The 23203-nt window shown below is 37.1% G+C and overlaps 1 protein-coding gene across 8 annotated transcripts in view; it reads left to right on the forward strand.

The window, feature by feature from the left end:
* Positions 1–23203, forward strand: part of GPBP1L1 (GC-rich promoter binding protein 1 like 1) — a 52959-nt gene that overhangs the window by 18626 nt on the left and 11130 nt on the right. For 6 of the 8 annotated variants that reach the window (XM_044770692.2, XM_044770690.2, XM_044770689.2 and 3 more), the window contains exons 2-7: positions 3771–4794; positions 5394–5508; positions 7716–7845; positions 8776–9062; positions 20416–20488; positions 22143–22336. In XM_044770692.2, coding sequence (XP_044626627.1) covers positions 5449–5508; positions 7716–7845; positions 8776–9062; positions 20416–20488; positions 22143–22336 — 744 coding nt within the window. In that variant the 5' untranslated portion in view covers positions 3771–4794; positions 5394–5448. Of the gene's footprint in view, positions 1–2002; positions 2049–3770; positions 4795–5393; positions 5509–7715; positions 7846–8775; positions 9063–20415; positions 20489–22142; positions 22337–23203 lie in introns of all 8 variants that reach the window. The other 2 variants (XM_070510023.1, XM_070510024.1) reach the window with 1 other exon arrangement.

Consider the following 23203-nt stretch of genomic DNA (forward strand, 5'->3'; position numbering starts at 1 on the left):
AATTGAAACCTAGAGTGACAAACAGTTATGGAACCTAAGGAATGGAACAGACAGGACTTGGAAACTCTTAGATCTTTAAAGTCTCCCTAGATCTCATCTCTTCTCCTGACTCTGAACATCGTCTACCAAATACTGACAGTTCCCAAAATTCTGTCTCAGGAACCACCTCTCTGAGCTCCAGAACACATACTTGACATCTCATTTAAAAATTTTCTTTTTAAATCTTGATTTCCCCTCCAATCTAGTCTTGCATAATGTTTTTTTTTTTTAATTTTGAGAGAGTTTTAAGTGATGTATTTTTCCTCCTCAGAATCTCTCCCCAGTAAGCAAAAGCCCCTCTAATTAGTCATTCTATAAAAATAGCCACAGCTATAAAAGGCATCACTGAAGAACTTTATGAAATTTTATAAAAAGTTACAAAAATTCACAGAGCAAAGTAATTTCATTACAAAAACGTTTGACTAATAGAGAACTTAAAACAAAATGCCCATGGTTTTACCACCCTAATGAAACCATTATTGGTATTTTGTCATGTTTCCCTTTAGTTTTTTCCTTCTAGAACAGGAATTTCTTTTAAAGCACAGGACTTTGTTTTATCTGTCCTCTTTCATCATCTTTTATTTGTTCCCTTTTACTAAACATTCTCATTTGCCATCCATCTCCTCCCCACCACATACTCTGTACGTGCAGGCGCAGACCACACTTTCATAACTTTACAGCCTAGGTGTTGGAATATGTTGAGGATGGTGAGTAAGTAGTTGTTATGGAATCTATAACAGCTTGAGAATTTTCAGACCAGTAGCAAAGCATTGCCAGTTAATATTTCCTCTGCAATCACTACCTTAACTGGGACTCTGCTTAGAGAAACTTGGGGTTGACTGTTGACTGAAAAGATGGTGTGTAAGTGTCAATTGGAAGACTGGAATGTGTGTAATGGGGTTTCAAAGGGGGAGATGTTTATTTAAAATTCAGACATTTTCCTTCATGTCTGTTTCATAACCTAATGGGTGCTTCATCTCACTGCCTTGTATTTCAGGTTCTCTGTGGTTTAAGCCAGAATTCTTAAGACAAAAAGTATGCAATAAATAGTCAATTATGTCTTTTCCATAATGAAGTTTGATATTTCCATAAGAACCTATTACAGGGACATTGTCATCATACTTATTACTGGGAGTTGCACATGTAAACCTATATAAAAACAACTCTGAATTATACTGAATAAACAGTAGCCAGTCAGCATTTACTCCCTATACCAGCAAGTGATGTGATGATCATCCACCTAGTTGTACAAGCTAGAAATCACAACATGAGCCTAGATTTCTCCTTTATCCCCAATATCCCACTGGTTGTGAAGTCCTGCTTATTTCGCTTCTTCCTAAATATTTTGTGAATATTTTAATTTGTTTATATTAAGAGCTGGTCTTCCCTGGAGTATGTCCTGCAGTCAGTCTTGATTTTAAAAATCTCTAGACTGATTATCCAATATCAAGGGATTATCCTTGAACTAACTGTTCTTTGTACGGGCTGGCCCTAAACTTCAGGCCTGGGCCAAAGTGCTAACCACCTCACTCCCAGCTGACTAACAAGACACCTCTTTGCTGCCCAAGAGAGCAAATTACAGGCTTCTTTTTTTCACCTGGGACACTTTAAGGGGGGATGGGGTTTGTCTGATTCACATTTAAGTGTCCGTGGTGTATATAATAATGTAATATAGGTCTATCAAGTTTTCTGTTACTGTGCCGATTTTGCCATTTCATAGAAATGCATCTAGTTTAAGATTTTCAAATTTATTCACATATAATTGCTTGTAATATTGTTTTGTTCATAGTATTTCTTAATCTGTTGTGTGTGTTTACCCTTTTTCATTGTCTTTATTTGTATCTTTTTTCCAAGCAAGTTTACCACTTTGTCTCTTATTAATCTTTTTCAAAAGGATTATCTTTTTTTAAATCATCTGTTTTTTTCTGACCTTATCTTTTTTTGCTTCTTTCTATTTATTCAGGTTTGCTTTACTGCTCTTTTCCCATCTTCTTGATTAAAATGCTTAGGTTAGTTTGTTTTTAGTCTTGTTTTAATAAGGACAGTGTTTATAAAGCTTATTTTCCATTAAGTACTGGTCTAGCTGTTATGTTGCAAGTATATAACCTTAGTATTTTTTACTTTTTGATTAATTCCCAGTATGTAACCAGCCTCCAGTTGCCACCTCCTCTCTTGCATGGATTTCTTCCTCACCACACGCAGGTTGCAACACTTGTGCAAGGCACCTTGCTGCGTGGAAGCCCTCAACTTGCTTGACCTTGTCCCTCTGCTAGGATGCACTCTTTATTGCATTGAGGCACCCACATTCTGCGTTGGGATGCCTTCCTCCTGGGACGCTCACCTTACGTTATCCAGTGGGCTCTGACATCCTGCACTGGGCTGCTGCCATACACACAAACATTTCTCTGTCCTCCACCCTGCATGGACACCCTCCACATCCTGGTTAGGTCCCTGCACCTACTCTGGGCCTCTGCAGCTCCCCCTCTGCCGCCCATGGATCCTTACCTTGCTTGCTTGACCTCACCTAATGGCTTTCGACAGGATTTCTTCAGGAAGAGGAGGGAGAGTGGGACTTACAAGAGAAAGTTGTTTTCTAACTTTAATACTATATGGTCAGAGAACATAGAATGTTTTATGCTTTGGAATTAATTGAGGCTTCTAACTAGTATAACTTCTAACTTCTGATAGTTTTTATAACTGTTCCATGTGTGCTGAAGGAATATATATACTCTGGATAATTATGTATATCGTAGGTATTTCAACTTATAAATTACGTTATTTAAATCTTTTACCTGACTCTCTATATGCTTGTTCTGTTAATACTCATAAGTATTACAAGTTTATAAAAAGTAGAGAACACCTGAATAGTGTCATACCCATCATTCAACTTAAGAAATAACACATTACAGATGCAATTGAAGCCCCCTGGGACCTCTTTTTGATTCCTTTCCCTTCATTTCCCCACAGAGGTATTTACTATCCTGAATTTGATGTTCTTATTCTCATCAACTTAAAACAGTAGAGCAAGGCTGCCAGTTGATTATATGAGAAATATCCACCAAACTAGAATTTACCAGCATAGAGTAGACTTGCCCACAGATGTAAGCATTCTCTTACATCAGAAAACTTTCTAGCCACTGGAAGAATGTTGGGGATTTGCCAAAGAAATATTTGTGTTATCTGTTACTGCATATCTTAAGTCAGCATTAGAGCTTAAGTCTCTTAATTAATAACTAGATATCTAAAAATATGTAAATATATATACAAAGAGTACTATGACAGATGTCTCATTTTTAAGGATCTAGCTGTGGTTAGTACTAAATAATTAGGTAGTTGATGACTGTGGTAGTAAACCAGAAAGTTAAATAGTCTCTTTGACCACCGATGGCAAGCTATTCCATGTATGAGAGAAAATCTAGATCTAACAGACTCATTAATTTGCATTTCTGAATTGCCTTTGATAGCTAATTGGAGAAATGGTTATATGAAAAAGCAAACTCTATTCAGGTGACTTTTCTAAAGTCCTTTAAAACAATTCTTAAAAGAATTGTAGCCAGTTATTTTGTTGCTATAGGTGGTGGTGACACATTAATGTCTAAATTGGACTTGAGTCTTGACTCCTAGGACCTTTATTTGATTGATCGTTTGACTGTGTCTCATTTTAGCAATTATATATAATAATGATTTTGCCTCTTGTGATACTATGTATTATTTTGTTTTTTTATTTATAGTGATTCCTGAGGCCTTTTAAATGGTTGAATAATGATGGACATGGATTCAAAATAAGTGACTTTTCTACTGAAGCAGTAGAAGATTCTTCATATCACCTTCCAGTAGCTCAATTCAGTCTTCAGGAAGGAGCAGAACACATGAAATACAGAGAACTGAGAGAAGAAAACTTCACTTTGGAACTTTCTCCTTGACTCCCCCTTAGCCCCTGTCTTTCTGCTTGTTTTAGTTTTGCTCTGAATTTATAAATAGTGAAGACCAAAGAAATAGAAGATACATTTGGGAGCTTTATACCAAGAAATTTGCCTTGAAAGCTGCTATTCTTTGGAGGGAAAAGTATATCAAGTTCCTGTCTGATTTTTTTTTTTTAAACAAGATTTCTTGTGTCCTTAGATTTTGAAGGATAAGACAAATATAAATACCTATCTGCACACTATTTTAGCAGCTGTGTAAGAATAATGAGATTTGTAAATTAAAGGCTTTATCATGTGGATGTTTTGCCACTGGAGTTGACTCCTGAGAAGATCTTTTGTAGCTCTTTAATGTTATATTTTTGATCTGTCACTTTGATGACATTATTTGCCCACACATGAGTCCACCTATTTTTCTATCTGTGACCTTGTTATGAACAGTGTTTGCACTCACTGTCCAAATATCCATGTATTATCTATTTAAGCAACATCATAGTGCCATCACCCAAGGAAGTTGAATGAGGTGAACATAGACATAGGTCTTTCCCCTTCCCCCCATTTTTTAAATGTAACAAATACTTTTTATGTTCCCCTCCCCCCTTCCCCTTTCCCCTTCCCCCTTTTGGAAACGTGTCAGGAACTAGATAGTTTAAGATGAGCAATTAAGGGGACTGAGAGAGTGAGCCACACAGAGTCTGGCTTCTTTGTGCTTCATCACAAGGCGTGCTGCTGGCCAGCTTAATTAAGCACCCTTTTAACAAGAGAACTTCGTGGGAAATCCAGCTGGCTGACTCAAGGAGTTCAGGAAACAGGACCACAGAGGTTACACTCTGGGGTAAATATGCTCCTATGCCTAACTTTGGAAGAAGACTGTGTATGTATATGTATCATGGAAAATATCTACTGCTTTCTGATGTTTAATTTTGGAGACTATCAGTAGAGTGCTTTGGAGACACCAATGGATCTCTCAGGAAAAATGACTCTAACTGGTGTTTCAGGAAATTAATGTGAACTAAATAGAAAAACTCTGGAGAGGTTGTATCACCCTTCTCTAGGAAGATCTTTTGTACTGTTTTTGCCGGAAGTAACCTGAGGACCTGAAGCAGATTAATCTCTTTTCAAGTATCTGTAACTATGTAGATGTTTATTCTTAAGGTTCTTCTGATATAACTCAAGAATTCATTAGCTTCTTTCATATAATCTTCTAGAACTATGTCACGTTTTTCTGTTTATGTTTTTTTTCATGGTCATATATTCACAGACTATTGCTTTTGTTTAGAACTTCTCTGAAGAATAGAGCCTGATAAGTAATCTGGAGAGGCTCAGAGGGCAGGTCTTTCTGTAAAGAGAGTATCTTAGAGAAATCATTGGCTCATTTACACAATGGTATCATGTTCTTGTAAGCATAAGTGATTTGAGTTTTCTCATTTTCAGATCCTGGCCATGAGGTTGGATGCCTCACCTTGCTGAAAAGAGACACTGGACCTAAATGGCGCAGCATGACTTTGTTCCTGCTTGGCTAAATTTCTCAACACCACAGTCAGCTAAGGTACTGTTCTCCATTCCTGTAGTAACAATCCAAATACCAGTTCTTTTCATCTCCAACTGGTCTATGGCCTCTGTTTTATACTCTAGGTGTGTTTTGTATATTCAACCTTGCCTGAGGATTTCAAATGTGTTTTCATAGACGTTACCTTTATTTTAATAGTATATAAATTAATAGGCATCCAGTTCAGTGTGTGCCCTACTACTGCCAAGTGTCCCACTTTTTTCCTTACGTGCTAAGCTGTCTCATTACGTGACACACTGAAGACTTCCTGTGTAAGCTGCAGCACACTTTGGAAGTAAAACATACCTGCTAACCTGTTGTCGAGGACAAAGGGGCAGGCATAAAAGGGAAATGGTTTCTGGGGAAATGGACCTTTAGAATGTGCGCACATTTGTCTAAAGTAGTAGATGAGGAGGAAGGAAAAGGAGAGACAGTGATTGATTGACTACTACATGGATCTCATTAAATCCTAGAAATTTAAATCCTTAAATTGCTATTTTAGAGGCAATAATCTATTTAATGATTTCAGGGGAAATATGTGTTGTGTTAGGGATAAAGACAAATGGGACAACTAGTTAATATAGAATAAAGTAGCCCTAGTCACAGTACGCAGAACAGCCTAAATTATTGATAAAGGAAATCTTTGGGAAGCTAGTAAACTTAAAAATTCTTCTCATTTTGCCAACTAATAGACAAGGGACAGAGCTGATAGGTAGTCTTAAAAAAAAAATAGCCTGTCTTACCTGTATTTAAATGTGAATTTTGGGGAAGATGTTCCTCATCTATCTGCACCACAACCTTTTGCTCTCAATTTCATTTTGAATTGCCCGTGTGAAATTCCCAAGATCTCATAATTTATATAATCTGACCCAAGGCTAAGGGGTGGTAGGCCTGAAGGATTAGGTATGGGATCCAGGAAAGCATTTAAAATTAAAGTATGCTGAGGTTATATCTGCAGAGTTGTTGATTTAGCACAATGAACTAAGTGAAAAAAATTAGGAAATATTTCAGTATTTCCAGTAAAGCTGTTGTAAGCAAAGTTGTATGGTACTGGCATAAGGATAGACGTATCAAGCAATGGAATATAATAGAGAATTGAAAAATAGTTCTGTACATAAAATCAGTTGATTTTTGACTAAAGTGCCAAGGTGATTCAATGTGAAAGTGATAGTCTTTTTAACATACAGTTCTAGAACTGGATATCTGTCTTGGGGGAAGGGAAAGAACCTCAACCTTTACTTCATACCACACATAAAAATTAACTCAAAGTGGATGATAACCTAAATTGCAGAGCTAAAAACCATAAAACTTAAAAGAAAGAATAGGAGAAAATCTTTGTAACCCACTAGAATGGCTAAAATAAAAAAGACTGACAATACCAAGTATTAGTGAAGTTATTAATAATAAGAAAATAGGTGTAAGGATGTCTATGCCCCAACCTATAGTTTTCCTATATGCACTTGTCAAACATACTCATACTTTTCATGGCGTTTTAGACTTTGGCCTCTATCATCTGAGACTAAAGAATGTCATAGAATAAAATTAATTTGAAAAAGGAAGGGACATTAGAGACCATCTATAATAGTGGTTCTCAAACTGCCTGCTTTTAGTTGTTAACCTCAAAGACTTATTTTCCCTGACCTCTTTCCTCGAGTGTTAATGAGTAAAATGGGGATGATACCAAATTATAATAGTATTATGAGTATTAAGTAATGTTTGGAAATAAGTGTTTTACAAAACTATAAACACTCTGTGTAGTTGTTAATGGCCTAGCAAGGTGGTATTTAAACATTCCTTTCTCTTCACTTGTGGAATAATTTACAGAAATAATAAAGCTGTTGAGAATTTTTTAAAGCAAACATCTTGCTTTTCTTTTTCTGTTGCAAGATTAACTTAGTATTTTTAAGAGTAAAGTTTTGGGGCTTATTCTTTATGGATATTGACAGGATTCTTTTCCCCTCTCTCATGCAAACAACTAAGTGTTGTAACTTCGTTTTCTCCCCTTCTGGGATAAAGGAAATGAGTTAATGATTGAATGTGTAACCTAGGGCTCATCTAACTGAGAGGCCTCTGGTACCCTTATGCTCATAATGGGGGTTTCTACTGCCATTATTACTTGTTTTCTAAAAGCCTGATACAAAACTTAAGATACTGAAAGAGATTCATATCTACTTACCTGTTTGCCTCTCTATACTTTATCATCTTAGTCACCTACAGCCACCTTCGAAAAACACGGAGAGCACCTACCCCGAGGAGATGGTAGATTTGGAGTAAGCCGTCGTCGACATAATTCCTCTGATGGCTTTTTCAACAATGGACCTCTACGAACTGCAGGAGGTGAGCCATGCCCAACTTCCATGAGTCTATTTAAGCTGCTCAGGGTAAGCCCAGGCTGGGGTTGCATGTCCATAATTTTGAAATAATGGTCCTTTGTAAAAATAGTTCTCACCTAGATCCTCCAGTAGTCATTACTCAGCTACATTGGCTTTCTAACATTCTTATGTTCTCATGAGTTATTTATTCAATTGAAGAATTCATATAGAAATTACTTAAAAGAAAAAGATGTATTTTGTGATTGCTTTTTTTGGGGACTTAATCTTTTATTTACGAAGTCTCCTGGGGGCTGGCCCTGTGGCCGAGTGGTTAAATTCACGCACTCTGCTTCGGTGGCCCAGGGTTTTGCTGGTTTGGATCCTGGGCGTGGACATAGCACCGTTCATCAAGCCATGCTGAGGCGGCATCCCACATAGCACAATCAGAAGGACCCACAACTACAATATACAACTATGTACTGGTGGGCTTTGGGGGGAAGACGAAGAAGAAGAAAAAGATTGGCAACAGATCTTAGCTCAGGTGCCAATCTTAAAAAAAACAATAGGGGCCAGTACCATGGCCGAGTGGGTAAATTTGCACACTCTGCTTCGGCAACCTGGGGTTTTGCTGGTCCGGATCCCAAGCACAGACATGGCACCGCTCATCAGGCCATGCTGAAGTGGCGTCCCACATAGCACAACCGGAGGCACTCACAACTGGAATATACATCTGTGTACCAGGGGGCTTAGGTGAGAAGCAAAAAAAAAAAAGATTGGCAACAGATGTTAGCTCAGGTGCCAATCTAAAAAAAATAAAAATTAAAAAAAAAAAAGTCCCCTGAAGGGCCTTTCAGCAGTACCATACATAAACCAGATCAGGAAGCATCTGGCCCAATTGTTTCTGAATTTCCAGGAAGCACACAATCTAATGTGCTACTTTGCCTTACTATTCTAGATTCCTGGCACCAGCCCTCCCTGTTCCGCCATGATTCTGTGGACTCTGGTGTCTCTAAGGGAGCACATGCTGGAATCACAGGGAACCTGTCTGGTTGGCATGGCTCTTCCCGAGGTCATGATGGCATGAGCCAGCGTAGTGGCGGTGGCATAGGAAACCATCGCCACTGGAATGGCAGCTTCCACTCCCGGAAAGGCTGTGCCTTTCAGGAAAAGCCATCTACAGAGATTAGGGAAGAAAAGAAAGAAGACAAGGTGGAAAAGTTGCAGTTTGAAGAGGAAGACTTTGTAAGTATGAAGGGTTAGATGTGTAGTTAAAACCTAACAAATAATGTCTTAAATATAAGACCCTGTTAGTAATGAGAACATTTCAGGAATTACTAAAAAGGGAGTCCTTAAGTTTAGATTTTTGTTTTTAGAGGGAGAGAGTTGATAGTATGAAGATGATGACCAAAATTCCTATGTAACTTTTAGCAAATTTTCATGTTTTTCATCTTTATGCCTTTGAAACTTTAAAAAAAAATCTTTAATTTCCCTTAAGTTTTATAAGGTTTAATGTTCAAATATAATTATGTAGTCTTGCATGTTAAATGTCTTTCTCCAACTATCATAAGAGGTTTTTTCTCTTGATTTTACCCACTTATATAAAAAAATTGTGATAAATTATAAATATGCAGTCAGGAGTATTTTAGCTATTGTCTATATATTCAGTAGCCCCATCCCTGGTGGTCTAGTGGTTAAGATTCACTGCTCTTATGCTGTGGCCTGGGTTCATTTCCTGGTCAGGGAACCACACCACCTGTCGGTTGCCATACTGTGGCAGCTGTATGTTGCTGAAAGCTGTGCCCCTAGTAATTCAAATACCAGCAGGGTCACATGGTGGACAGATTTCATTGGAGTTTCCAAACTAAAACAGACTAGGAAGGAGGACCTGGCCACCCACTTCTGAAGAACTGGCCTTGAAAACCATAGGAATAGCAGCAGAGCATTGCCTGATAAAGCACCGGAAGATGAGAGGATAGTAAAAAAGATGGGGTAGGGTTCTGCCTTACTGTATACAGGGTCACTAGAAGTTGGAATTGACTCGATGGTGCTAACAACAAAAAGATATTCAGTAAAACTTAATGCTATTGTGTGTTGAGTTAGTGCCTTTTGACCTCTAAACCAAAAGTAGAATTTTTAGTGCAACTTTAAAAAAAAAAGTTTAATATATTTTATTTAACCAAATATATCCAAATTATTATAATTTTAACATGTAATCAATATCTTAAATTATTAAGATAATGTTATATATTCTATACTTGTAGCACATCTCAATATAGACTACGCACATTCTGAGTACTCAACAACCACATGTGGCTAGTGGCTACCATATTGGGTAGTGCAGCTCTAGTTATTTTTAAGTAGCACATTAGACCAGCAGTCTCTACTGTGACAGCCATTTTAATATGTTAATAAAGCCAACTAAAGAAGAGTCAAATTTAGGTGTCAACCCCTCTTCTCCTGAGTCTAGCAAGTGTCCTGGGGGTCCTTGATTTAAATGTTATTTATCACTGTGAATTCTTACCCCCAGGCAGCTGTCCTTCAAAGCGTTAGTCTTGCAAAGGTCTGTTTTGTCCTGACATATTGAATATTTGTCCAGAATGTTCTAGATATCCAGTAGTCCAGAAATTACTATGACACTAAATTATAACTTTGATTATTTATTCAATAAAATTTATAAGCAAATCCAAGAAAGACCAATGGGAGTGATTAAGAAACAAACTCTTGGGCTAGCCTGGTGGCGCAGCAGTTAAGTTCGCACGTTCCGCTTCAGCGGCCCAGGGTTGCCAGTTCCGATCCTGGGTGCGGACATACACACCGCTTGTCCAGCCATGCTGAGGCAGGCGTCCCGCATATAAAGTAGAGGAAGGTGGTCACGGATGTTAGCTTGGCTAATCTTCCTCCAAAAAAAAAAAAAATCTCTTTTGTTCATCACACTTTGGGAACTCGGTGAAATCCTCATTAAACCAGCAACCAAAAAAAGTTTAATTATAGTCCTATTATAAAATGAGTTTCTTTTTGTACTTTTAATCTGCATAATTAAGTAAAACCCACTGTAATTATTTATATCTGATGTGAATATTTATGTAACATACATCTTAGATTATGACCACAGCCAGTGAGCATGTAGTAAACAAGTTTATTTGGGTCTCTTTAGTAGTTTTGTTTCTTACGTGCCTTGGTAAAAAACAGTTTGTAACAAATAAGAAGTAGTGTGGGATAAAGTGGAAGTTATTTAGAGTGCCTTTTAAACTACTCCATTATCAGTTCTGGGGCATTCCGAGTGGGAAATGAATTGACAGTGGAAAGATAAATGTCAAGGTAGCATTAGTTTCACCTAAGTGGTTTACAGGGAATTTTGCTATCAAACCTGAACAAGGTCAGTAAAGGCAAATTTAGCATTTATGTTTTTATGAAATAATTCTGAGTGTATGTAAAAGTATGGAGAAAAATAATCAAGCAGTCACGTCACCTAGCTTCGTGAAGTACTGACATTTTGCGAGATATGCCCTATACCATTCTTTTACAAAAGAGACAAGATATTACAGGTACAGTTAAAGCTTCCCTGATTGTATTCTCTTCACTTTCTCCGAGAGGTACTCACCATCTTTGATTTCAGTGTGTGTCATCCTTAAGCATGTTTTTGAGAAACTTTTACTGTATGTGTGTATCTGTAAATAGTCTATAATATCATTTTGCCTGATTTTGATCTTTATATGAATAGTATCATATTGTAATTTTCTTTTATTTGCTTAAAGTTGTTTGAGATTTATCTGTGTTGATAGATATGGCTTTAGATTAGTGGTTCTCAACCAGGAGCAACCTTGCACCCCAGGGTACATTTGGCAATATCTAGAGAAATTTGAGTTGTCATAACTGGGGGTAGTGCTATTGGCATCTAGTATGTAGAGATCAGGGATGTTGCTAAACATTCTACAATGCACAGAATAGCCCTGTAACGAAGACTTAACCAGCCCCAAATTTCTGTTGTACCATGGTTGAGCAACCCCGCCCTATCTTTTCCACAATTGTATAGTAAATATTCTGTTGTGTGAATGTACTAGATTTATTTATCCATTTTCCTGTTGACAGACATTTAGTTTGTCAAAGATCTTGTTTTGGAGAATAAATCTAAAGGATTAGAACTGAGGTATTGTAACTGAAGAAAGAAGAGTCAAAAATGAGATTTCTGTCCAAAGTGAGTTGATGAATAATAATTAATTTGAAAAGGAAGCACAAGAGGAGCAGAATTGTAGGGAGTAGATAACAAATTCTTAGGACCAAAGAGAAGAGTGAGATCTCGAGATAGGCACATGGAAGTAGAATAATATTTGAGGTTTGTGCATGGATAGAATCACCCAAGGAGAGTAATATATACCGACAGGAGGCCTAGAGCAGATACCTGTGAAATAGCAGTAAACTGAGAAGTAATTGGTTGAAGAAGAAAGGGGTATACCAAGAAGGAATAATAAAAAATAACGAAGGTATTTTGGGACCTAATTGTTTACAGTGGGTTTTCTATGTATATTTTTTTCCATACTGTACATCATATGATTGGGAAGTTATTTTTCTGTTTTGAAATAGTATTAGTTTAATGTTATTAACAATCCTATATTGTTACCTTGGACAAGTTAAATAGCCCTGATTTTTCCTGAGTTGTTAGGTAGATAGTAATGTCTTCCTTGCAACATTGTAGTAAGGAGTGAAGATCACATATGATGAATGTGAAACATTTACAGACCTTCCCACATAGGTTTTTAAATAGTAGATATTATTAAACGTGGGCAAGAACTTTGGATTTGGCAGTTTGAGGTGACCTTTCAAAGGTTACTTTCAAAAGTGATGGGCATGGTTGAAGACTCTTCTTTGAAGAAAGAGAAGCCAAGTGTGAGGCTGGAGTTTCTAGGATTGAGAGACATTAATATGTTTGGAACCTGAGAAGTAAGAAATTTGTAGAGAGGAAGGATTCTGAGAGGATGGCAGCAGTGTAGCAATAGTTTTTCAGTCTCCCCAAATTCTCCAGTAAAGGCAGTGCTCCCTTTAATATTAGGAGCAATGTTAAGACATTTACTCTCACCACTTACATTTAGCATTGTACTGAAAGTCCTAGCAAGTGCAATAAGGCAAGAAAAAGAAATGAAATTGCATACAAATTCAAAGGAAGAACTAAAAGTCTACTTGTAGGTGACAATGATTGTTTGCATGGAAAATCCTAAGGGCTCTATAAATTACAAGCTTTTGGGATATGAGGTCAATATAAAAAAATCAGTCTTATTTTTGTATACTAGCAACAAGCAATTGGGAAATAACATTTTATAAAATGCCTAAAGTAAAGTGAGCAAAAACTGCTTAGGAATAAATTTAACAAAAGATGTGAAAGACATCTATACTGAACCTCAAAATATTGCCATGAGAGCGTAAAGATCTAAATAAAAGGAGAGAGACACCATTTTGTATGGGAAGCTTTGACTTGGAAGACTCAACAGTTAGGATATAAATTCTATAGATTCTGCACAACCCCAACCAGCATGCTTTCTTATAGAAATTGACAGAGTTATCTAAAATTTATATTGAAACACCAAAGACCTGGAATATCCAAAGCAATCTTGAAAAAGAACAAAGTTGGAGGACTTATCGTACGTACCTTGAAGACTTAGTATAAAGCTGCAGTAGTCAAGATGATGTCACATTATATGTCTGTATCCTCTACCTCATAAGCATACAAAAAAATGAATTTGAGATGGATTATAGACCTAATCCATACTAGACTTCTGAATAGACCTAGAAGCTCAAAACTATAAAGCTTTTAGAAGAAAACTTAGAATATCTTTCTGGCTTAGGGGATAGAAAAATATTTCTTTGAACACAAGAAGCAATAACCATAAAGGAAAACATTGATAAATTGATTTCATCAAAATTGAAAGCTTTCTACTTATCTCACAGACTCAGAGAAAATATTTGCAAAACATATGTCTGAAACGGGACCTATATCCATATTATGAATAATTCCGACAACTCAATTAAAAAAAAATCATGAGTAAGACTTGAATAGACACTTCACAAAGGAAGATATATGAATGGCCAATAGGCACATGAAAAAAATGATCACTGTCAGTCATAAGGGAAGTGTGGAAATTCAAATTAAGACCGCTCTGAGATACTGCTACATACCCACCAGCATGGCTAATATTTGAAAGTGTGGAAACACTAAATTTGGTGACATTTTAGAGCATTTGGAACTCTCATATATTGTTAGTAGGAATGTGAAGTAGTACAGGCATTTTGGGAAAAGGTCTGGCAGTTTTTAATAAAACTAAATATAAACCTACCCTATGACCCAGTACTTCCACTTCTAGGTATTTACTCAAGAGAATTGACAGTTGTATTTGTGTTTATTGTAATTTTATTCATAATAGTCCTGAACTGGGAGCAATTTAAATATCTGTCAACACAAGAATAGAAAAATTGTGGTGTAACCATGTAATGGACTACTTACTAAGTAATAAAAAGGAGTGACTGATACAACAACATGATGACTCTCAGTGAAGCCTTACACAAAATGGTACATACTGTATAATTCCATTTATGTGACATTCTAGAGCAGGCAAATAATCTATGATGAGAAAGAAAATCAGAACAACGGTTGCCTGTGGGAAGTAGGGATTGACTGGGAAAGGGCATGAAGGAATTTTCTGGTTGTAGAAAGTATTTTTTATCTTTATATAAGTTGGGGAGGTGTAAGCATTTTTCGAAATTCATGAAAGAGTATACTTAGTATTTGTGCATTTCATTTTATGTAAATTTTATTTTGTTAAAAGATAGATTAACATCACCAGTCATGGGACAGCTAGATATCAGAAGCCTTCTGAGGTGATGCATGGAGGATGCACTATCACCTTTGTGAATTCCTTCCAAAAATGCATAGCTTGAGAAAACATCGCACAAACTCAAATTGACGTTTCCACAAAAGATTCTACAAAAGAACTAGCCTATACTCTTTAAAAATGTTACGATCATGAAAAAAAAGTTCCAGGTTAAAGAAAACTAAAGAGAGAGGACAGCTAAAGGTAACATGTGAACCTAGATTGGATATTAGTTGAGGGAAAAAACATTATTTTTTAAACTTTGTTTTGCTACAAAAGGCATCAGTGTTGCAGTTTGAGTAAGAATTGTAGATTAGATAATAGTATTTAATAATGTTAATTTCCTGATTTTTATAATTGTACTATGATTATCTAAGAGAATATTGTTTTAAGGAAATACAAATAAAGTATTGAAGGGTAAATGGCATCCAGTCCTTCAACTTGCAAATCTTTCAGGAAAAAAGTATAGAGAATGGTGGAGCAAATGTGGTAAAATGCTGACATCAGAATTTAGATGCAAGAAGTACAGGGATTCTTTGTATTATTTTTGCAAATTTTTGTAAGTGAAATTATTTCAAAATAATAAATGAAAAAACACAAAGCAAATGGAATTGAAGAACCAAAAAACCCATGAATGTCATCTACAACAAAAAACAGTGAGGTATCACAACATTAGGGACAAACCACCAAAAGTAGCGTTAGCATTTGTGCGGGAGAAATTGAAGGAAGCAATAGGGCATCTGACAACCCCAGGATTCCCAAAAGAGCTAGCACTTGTTCTAGAAAGCTCAGAGGGCTCGTTTGAAAAAGCAACTAGAAATTAGGAGTGGCTTTCCATATTCGAAAAACTAGTAAATACAGAGGTTCTGGGATGAAATATGAAGGATCTGACTGGACCAATCAGGAGAGAGAAACCACACAATTGTTTGATGAAAGGAAAGTTTATAATATGAAGAATTATTAACTATCACAGGATTGGGGTGATGAGTGATTGGGTAGTAAGAAGTAAAAAGAACTCTAAACAATATAGAAATAGCAGATAAAAGGAGCAGCCACTAATCCAAGGGCTAATTTAGAGTGACCAAGGAAGAATCCCTCATCCCCCCGTCACACTCCAGGACTGAGATCCAGACCTTTTTGAAAAGGGCTTAGCTGTGGCTCACTTAATGGCAGAGCAGTTGCTAAGGTGCTTCTCCCAGGAACAAGCTAGAAATCTGCCCACTAGAGTACCTGGTAAAGCTGTTCATGGGAGATGTCACTCTGCTACAAAACTACTCAAGTCAGAGCTCACTTGCACTGTAGTACCTGGCTTAGCAGGAAATAGAAGCTACAGGTACTTGCTGAGTAAACACCCTGGAACAGGATGGAAAAGTCTCTCCATTGCTCTCTAGTGATAAAAGTTAACATGCCAGCTTACAAAGGGAAAATTTTAAACTGCTCAGATAAATTTACGCAGCAAGCAGAAAGGATGTCTTTGGAACTAAGAGGCAATAAATATTGATAAACAGCACAAGTTCTATCATTGTTCATACTAGCGAGCTAATATTCCCTTCCAGAACAAAGCCCCTCACTGAGGACAAAATTTTGGAAATAGAATCTATGTTGAGCTACGGAGACAGAGACAATAAAGATAAAACAAAGGGAAGGTTCAGATGGGGGGGTGGGGGCAGCCAGGACATCAAAGAAAGTAAACCGCTATATTTTTGAACACTCCATGGAAACAGAAGAGAGAGCTCTAAAGCATGATGTTAGAAAAGCTGTCTTGAGCCACATTCACAAAAATTAGTCATATGTAACCGACCAACGTAAAAGGGTCAAGGGAATAAGGAGCAGAATAACATCCCTACAGGGAATGCAAAGTATACCTGTGAGACATATCCACAAAACAGCTAAGAACTATAGCCTGCTATTTTAAAGTTTAGCTAAATGATACCAAGAAAATAGTATAAGAACAACATAAACCAGATAATCTCAAGGTGCTAGAACTCTGGAAAGAAGTAATAAAAGATTTCAGAAAAAGGAAGAGTAAAAAAAGTAATGGAGGATAAATACTAATTTTTTTCAAGAGTTAGAAGACAGGAAAAATTTTAAATGACAGAGAAATAAGAGTTGAGAAAAAAATGATACAGAAGTTTGGCAAAAAAGATCCAATATATGTATAATAGGATTCTCCCCTCCCTGTGCCCCCCACCAAAAAAAAAAAAAAAACAAAGGAACAGCTTAAATGCTAAAAAGTATAATTCAGGAATAATTTCCTGAAATACAATGAAATTTGAAGCTACAAATTGAAAGGAGAGCCAAAGAGTGGACACCTCAAGAGTCAGAAAATTCTAGACTCAAGTGAAAAAGAAAAAGATCCTTTGGGCATCCAGACATGGAGACCAAGTAACTTATAAAGAGAAGGAAAATAGATAGACTTTGATAACAAAGCTTTATAACAGAAATCAGTGGAGTAACAATTACAGTACCTACTCAAGGAAAGAAAATAGGAGCTGAGGGTTTTTAGACTCTCTCAAACTTATCTTCACTTATAAAGGTCACAAACATCAATGTGTGAGAACTTGGAATATTGTTCCCAAGACTTTTCCTGAGGAAAGTACTAGAGAACAGGATTTAGATAACCAAACTAACCAGAAAGATAACAGAAAGGATGGTGGTAAATATAGGGTTAATTGTAAAACTAAGACTCTGAGAATTAAAAGGGAGTATAGCATGTAATAGCTATGGACTCTGACAGTCCAGATACAGCATCACTTTTAATGGGAGAATGAGGAGAGCATGTGCCAAGAAGTTAACATTGTGTTAATCACATTGGTGGTGTAATATTGTTATTCTGAGACTGTCGTATGTAGTATGAGATAAAGCAATTGAATACGATATTCTATACCTTGTGTCCTTGAAAATCAGAATCTCAGTGTAGAAGAAAGGAAATAACAGATACAAGATAGAAGATGTTCAGTAAAAACACAAGGTACTTAATTTGAATCGGAAATATCAGTAAGAAGTCATGAGGTATTTTATCTTTGAAAATGTGTAGATACGTATTCAGGCTCTGTCCACTGAAAAGACCTAAAAACCATAATCAACTAGCAGTGAGCATCTCTAGTGCCCAGATTGTGGTCTGAAAATCCTGTTGCTGGACTGGATATTTACAAGCTAAGTTCGGAATATTTTGTCATTCTGCATAGCAAAGAAGTGATTATAGACTACTAGGGTTGTATCAAAAGGATTCAGAATCCAAAGTAAAGAGATTCCCACCAGCTGAACATGGGATATTTCATGCAATTAAGGATAACAACTTTAAGAGTTTGAATCACATCAAATATGATTAAATCTGTGAGTTCACAATGATACCTCACTTAAGAAACAAGCATGTATTCTATCTTTTCCATGTGAATTGTACCACAGAGTCACCGAATAGATGAACGGAAGTTCCTTTTTGGTGGAAGTATACTAGCCAATGAAGAAGGAAGATCAGGGGCCGGCCCCATGGCCGAGTGGTTAAGTTCACGCATTCTGCTTTGGTGGGCCAGGGTTTCGCCAGTTCGAATCCTGGGTGCAGACATGGCATCGCTCATCAAGCCATACTGAGGCGGCGTCCCACATGCCGCAACTAGAAGGACCCACAACTGAAAATACACAACTATGTACCAGTGGGCTTTGGGGAGAAAAAGGAAAAATAAAACCTTTTAAAAAAAAGAAGGAAGATCATTGTTTTGCTGCTTGTGTTAATTGTTATAGGCTTTGAGCATCAGTATCTACCAACGTCACAAAAAGAAGCACAGCCAGACTTTGTATGTCTCCTAATGGAAGAACACAAAACCATCAAGAAGTTTCCTTGCCAATGCATGTGGGGGCAGGGTTCTATAGCCACTAGAACCAACTACCAATTTATAGGAAATAGGTGTAAGATTTTTTAAGGTGACGTATAGATTAAGAAAGTTGAGATGTTTTTTGGAGACAAAACTATTGTTTTGAGGGATACACACTTGGGTGGTAAAAGAGAAGCAAAGAGGTGATCACCGTAAGTAAGGATTATTTTTAAAGATCAGGGAGGGATTTTTTAAAAAAATTTTTTTGAAAAAGGCTTATAAAATGTTTCTGGTTTGGCCGGTGATGTTCTGTTGCTTAAACTCAGTGGTGATTACAAGAACTTTTGCCCATCTGTTTTATGCAGTTTTCTGTATTTGTTTTATACTTTACTGTTTTTAAGAATCAGTGGAAAGAGATCAATATCACATGAATAGGATCAGTATCTCTGAATACCCTAATAGAACGTGACTAAGAACACAGGCCTATTAAAACAAGAAACCATAGCGTTTGTTCATGGGGACTCCTTCTTCCTATACTATTCCATTCAGAGGAGTGTATTTATCTGTCCTCCTTATTCTGTCTCTGATTGTCCATTTATATAGTGAGTTGGTAGGTTCAGTTTGTATCCGTGTTTGTTCTATGCCAGTGGTTCTCATTTTGACAGGTTGAAAATATATACCTACTGGGGTCCCACCCCTGGAGATTTTGATTCGGAGACTGCCGTAGAGTTTGGGCATCTTTCTGTTTGTTTAATGTTCCATGGGCAGTTGTGCTGAAAAGCCATTTTCATACTCTATTACCAAATTGTGAAGTTTGGGCTTGGACGCCAGTGTCATCCTGACACTCCCTAAACAATTAGTGTTAAGTCCAGTCTACTGCTCTTAACACTTCTCCGTCCTTCCCCTCTTCTCTTCCTCTACTCTCATTGCCTTCATTACTCTCCTGGACTATGGAATTGGTCTCCTACTTCATGTTTAAACCCCACAAATACATCCTTCAAGCTTTGGTAAACTAACAATTGGATCATGTTAACTCTGAGCATAAGAGATGGATCCCCATTACCTACAGAATAAAACTCAGTCTCCCTAAGAAATAACTTCACAGTCTGGCTCTTGCCAGACATCCCTTTCCCACAGAGGGTCCGCTCCTTCCCTAGCACTAAGCATGCTGAACTGTTTGCAGATCTCTGAATATTCTTTTTCCTGCTTTTCTGTCTTGATGTTCATTGAGTATTCTGTTCCTGGAATCACCCATTTTCCAGCTTTGGAGTTCATCATCACCTCTAATGAAACCTTTTCTGTTAGCACTTCTCTTACGAGTGGAATTGACTAGTCCTTCTTTAGTACTCCTCTTCCCTGATGTGAATCTTTATCATAGTCCCTGTAACCTTTTATTGTACTTATTTGTTTATAAGTTTATTTTTGTAGTGAGACTGTGACCCTTGTGAGGACAAGGGTTGTTCTTAATTGTCTTAATTGCCTTTGTATTCCTGCTCAGTCCCTGGCACATGGTCTGCCTCTGCCCTAAAGCAGTCTTAGAAAAGCTATGAATACTATACATTTCGCTGACCAGATTGTGCTCCTTAAATCTGAGAAAAGTGATCCACGTTCTTGTTCATTCAGCTTTCTTTGCCTCCTTATTTGGCATACGTGTCCTATAGGAAGATGAGAACTTGCACATTTAGTCTGTTTATTAAAAAAAAAATTAAAATCCTCTTATATTAAAGGAAATGAAACCCAAGAGAGCCTATGATTAATGTAAGATCTATTGTTTTTCGACATGTTTGTTAATTCTGAATACAGCGTTAAATAAGTGCTGCTGATAGATAATTATTTGATAGGTTCCATGATAGTGGCTACTTTGCAGAAAGTGCCAAAATGATTAGCTTTCTGTATCAACCATTAATATCCCTTTTTTCCTAGCCTTCTTTGAATCCAGAAGCTGGCAAACAGAATCCGCCATGCAGACCTATTGGGACCCCTTCTGGAGTGTGGGGTAGGTAGATTTTACCATTTTAAAAGCCCAATTTTAAGTTTTTCTTAAGAAAAGGAGAAAAAAATTCTTTATCTCTTGTTTGTTTCTTTATCTCCTGTTTCTCATCCCATCCATTTGCACATGGTAACTAACACCTATTAGCTCATACTCTGCCCCCCAAAATATCATTGAAATGTACAGTCATGCACTGCATAATGACATTTGGTCAATGATGGACCTCCTAAATGACAGTAGTCCCATAAGATTAGTTCCATATAGCCTAGGTGTGTAGTAGGCTATACCGTCTTTGTGTAATGTTTGTGTAATAACACTCCATGATGTTTGCACAACAAAATCGCCTAACAACAAATTTCTCAGAACATATCACTGTTGTTAAGCGATGCATGACTAATGGTAGGGGAGTCAGAATAAAGGCACTTGAGACCTTGTAGAGCTCTGAATTTGGAAGCAGATTTTAAGCAAAGGGAAAACAATAGAAAACTCATAAGAAGTAGCTTTTAATTAACTTTGCTAATTAACTTGTAACAAATTGAATGTTATGCGTTATAGTTGTCTCCTAAATTCTGATGGGCATACAAAACAATATATTCTAAACATTGTTCCATGTTACTAAATAATCTTCTAAAATATTCTTTGAAAGGCTATATATTACCACATTCTATAGACCATTTTGTTTAACCAGGTTCCAATTGTTGACTTTTTTTGTTTCGTTGAGATTTTGGGGGCAATTATAAATGATGCTTGTGGGGCCGGCCTGGTGGCACAGTGGTTAAGTTCACACTCCACTTTGGTGACCTGGGGTTCACGGATTCATATCCCAGATGCGGACGTACACACTACTCATCAAGTCATGCTGTGGCGGTGTCCCATGTACAAAATAGAAGAAGATCAGCACAGGTGTTAGCTCAGGGCCAGTCTTACTGAAAAAAAAAAAAGATGTTTATTGTATAGGGCAAGGGGAAAACATATAAATACACACATTTATATGTATGTGTTAGGAATAACTAGCCTTATAAAAAAATTAACACAAATCACTATTTCAAACCAAACCTGATCTGTGGCATTGAGATGTTTGGCATTTACAAATTGGACTCTCCTAGTCCCTATAGTAGACACATTCAGTAGACAGGCGTCTTACTGGGAAGGCTTTAGCATATCCCAATGTAGTTTGGATCTTGAGTCAATAGGATTATGGGTGATTGCTGTGCCGTTTCCCCTTGGTTAATGGTGTATAGCTTTACTTTAGTTTGCCTTATCAGAAGGTTTCATGGCAGACTCTTTTCCCCAATTTCCTCATTCCTCTCCATTCCCAGCTGACAGGAGCTGCCACCCTTAGATACCATTCTTTGGTCTATGCCTGAGTGATCACACCATACTCTAGACATGTTATACCCCTGAAGGACTGCTAACGTCTTTGGGCTTTCTGGTTGATTTATGAAGTTAGAATGAAGTGCTTCAAATGCTGCCTTTCTTCCTACAGTACCCAAGTAGTGTCACTTTCAAGAGTATCTGTCAAGTGCACACCAGGAAATGTTTGTCCCTCAGTCTCCACTCTCAGCTCTTTGTTGAAAGTGAAGCCTTTTTCTATAAATTGTGCTTCCTGTTAACAAATGGATTTGACATTCTTGTGTCTCTCCACTGTTGTATTTCACAGAAAACCCACCTAGTGCCAAGCAACCCTCCAAAATGCTAGTCATCAAAAAAGTTTCCAAAGAAGATCCTGCTGCTGCCTTCTCTGCTGCATTCACCTCACCAGGATCTCACCATGCAAATGGGAACAAATCGTCAACCATGGTTCCAAGTGTCTATAAGAACCTGGTTCCTAAGCCTGCACCACCTCCTTCCAAGGTATGATTTGGAATCAGTGTAAGAACCTTATACAGCAGATGTTTGGGAATAAATCAAAAAATTTTAGTAAATTTGTTTTTTCCTGTTGAATCATTCACCATTCATTCATTCAGTGCCTGTTATGTGTATAGTATTGTACTCTGTCTCCAAACTGTTGCCAGCTGGATTTTTAGTAGGCTTCTCACACTTGTTAGCTTCATTTCATAAACCTACTTATCCTGATTTGCTGTTTGCAATAAAAGCATCAGCATCCATCTGATCACTTGGAATATCTTGGCTGCTTCTTTCCTGCTCCTCACTCACTCCCCTTTACCAAGCAGTTATAAAGTCCTTGTCAGTTATTGCCTCTGTGATATCCTATGCCTCGTACTGGTGTAATATATCCTTCTATTTGCTCCTCTCTCTGTATTGTCTTTCACAGAACTGCCAGAATGATTATCCTAAAACAATTTGCATATATCACATGCTTTCCTAAATCCCTTCAGTGCTTCCAAACCATCTATAACACGGGTTGGTGAACTTTCTGTAAAGGGCTAAATGATAAATATTTCAGGCTTTGCTGGTCATATATAACATATGGTCTTTGTTACATGTTTTGTTCTGTTCTTTTTTTTTTTTTTTTTAACCACCCTTTAAAAATATAAAAAACTTTATTAGCTCCTGGGCCGTACAAAAACAGCTTCAGGAGGCCAGATTTGGACCATGAATTGTAGCTTGCCACTCCTTGACTTTATAATGCAGTGTACACACTCCTTGGCAGTGTTATATATAGTTCTTTATAGCCTAAGCCCAATCTATCTTTTACATTTTACTGCCCTTTCTTTTTCTTTCCCGGGAAATTATTCATCCTTCAAGTTCATGTCATTC

This window comes from Equus asinus, chromosome 5, assembly GCF_041296235.1.
Source record: "Equus asinus isolate D_3611 breed Donkey chromosome 5, EquAss-T2T_v2, whole genome shotgun sequence".
Taxonomy (NCBI): domain Eukaryota; kingdom Metazoa; phylum Chordata; class Mammalia; order Perissodactyla; family Equidae; genus Equus; species Equus asinus.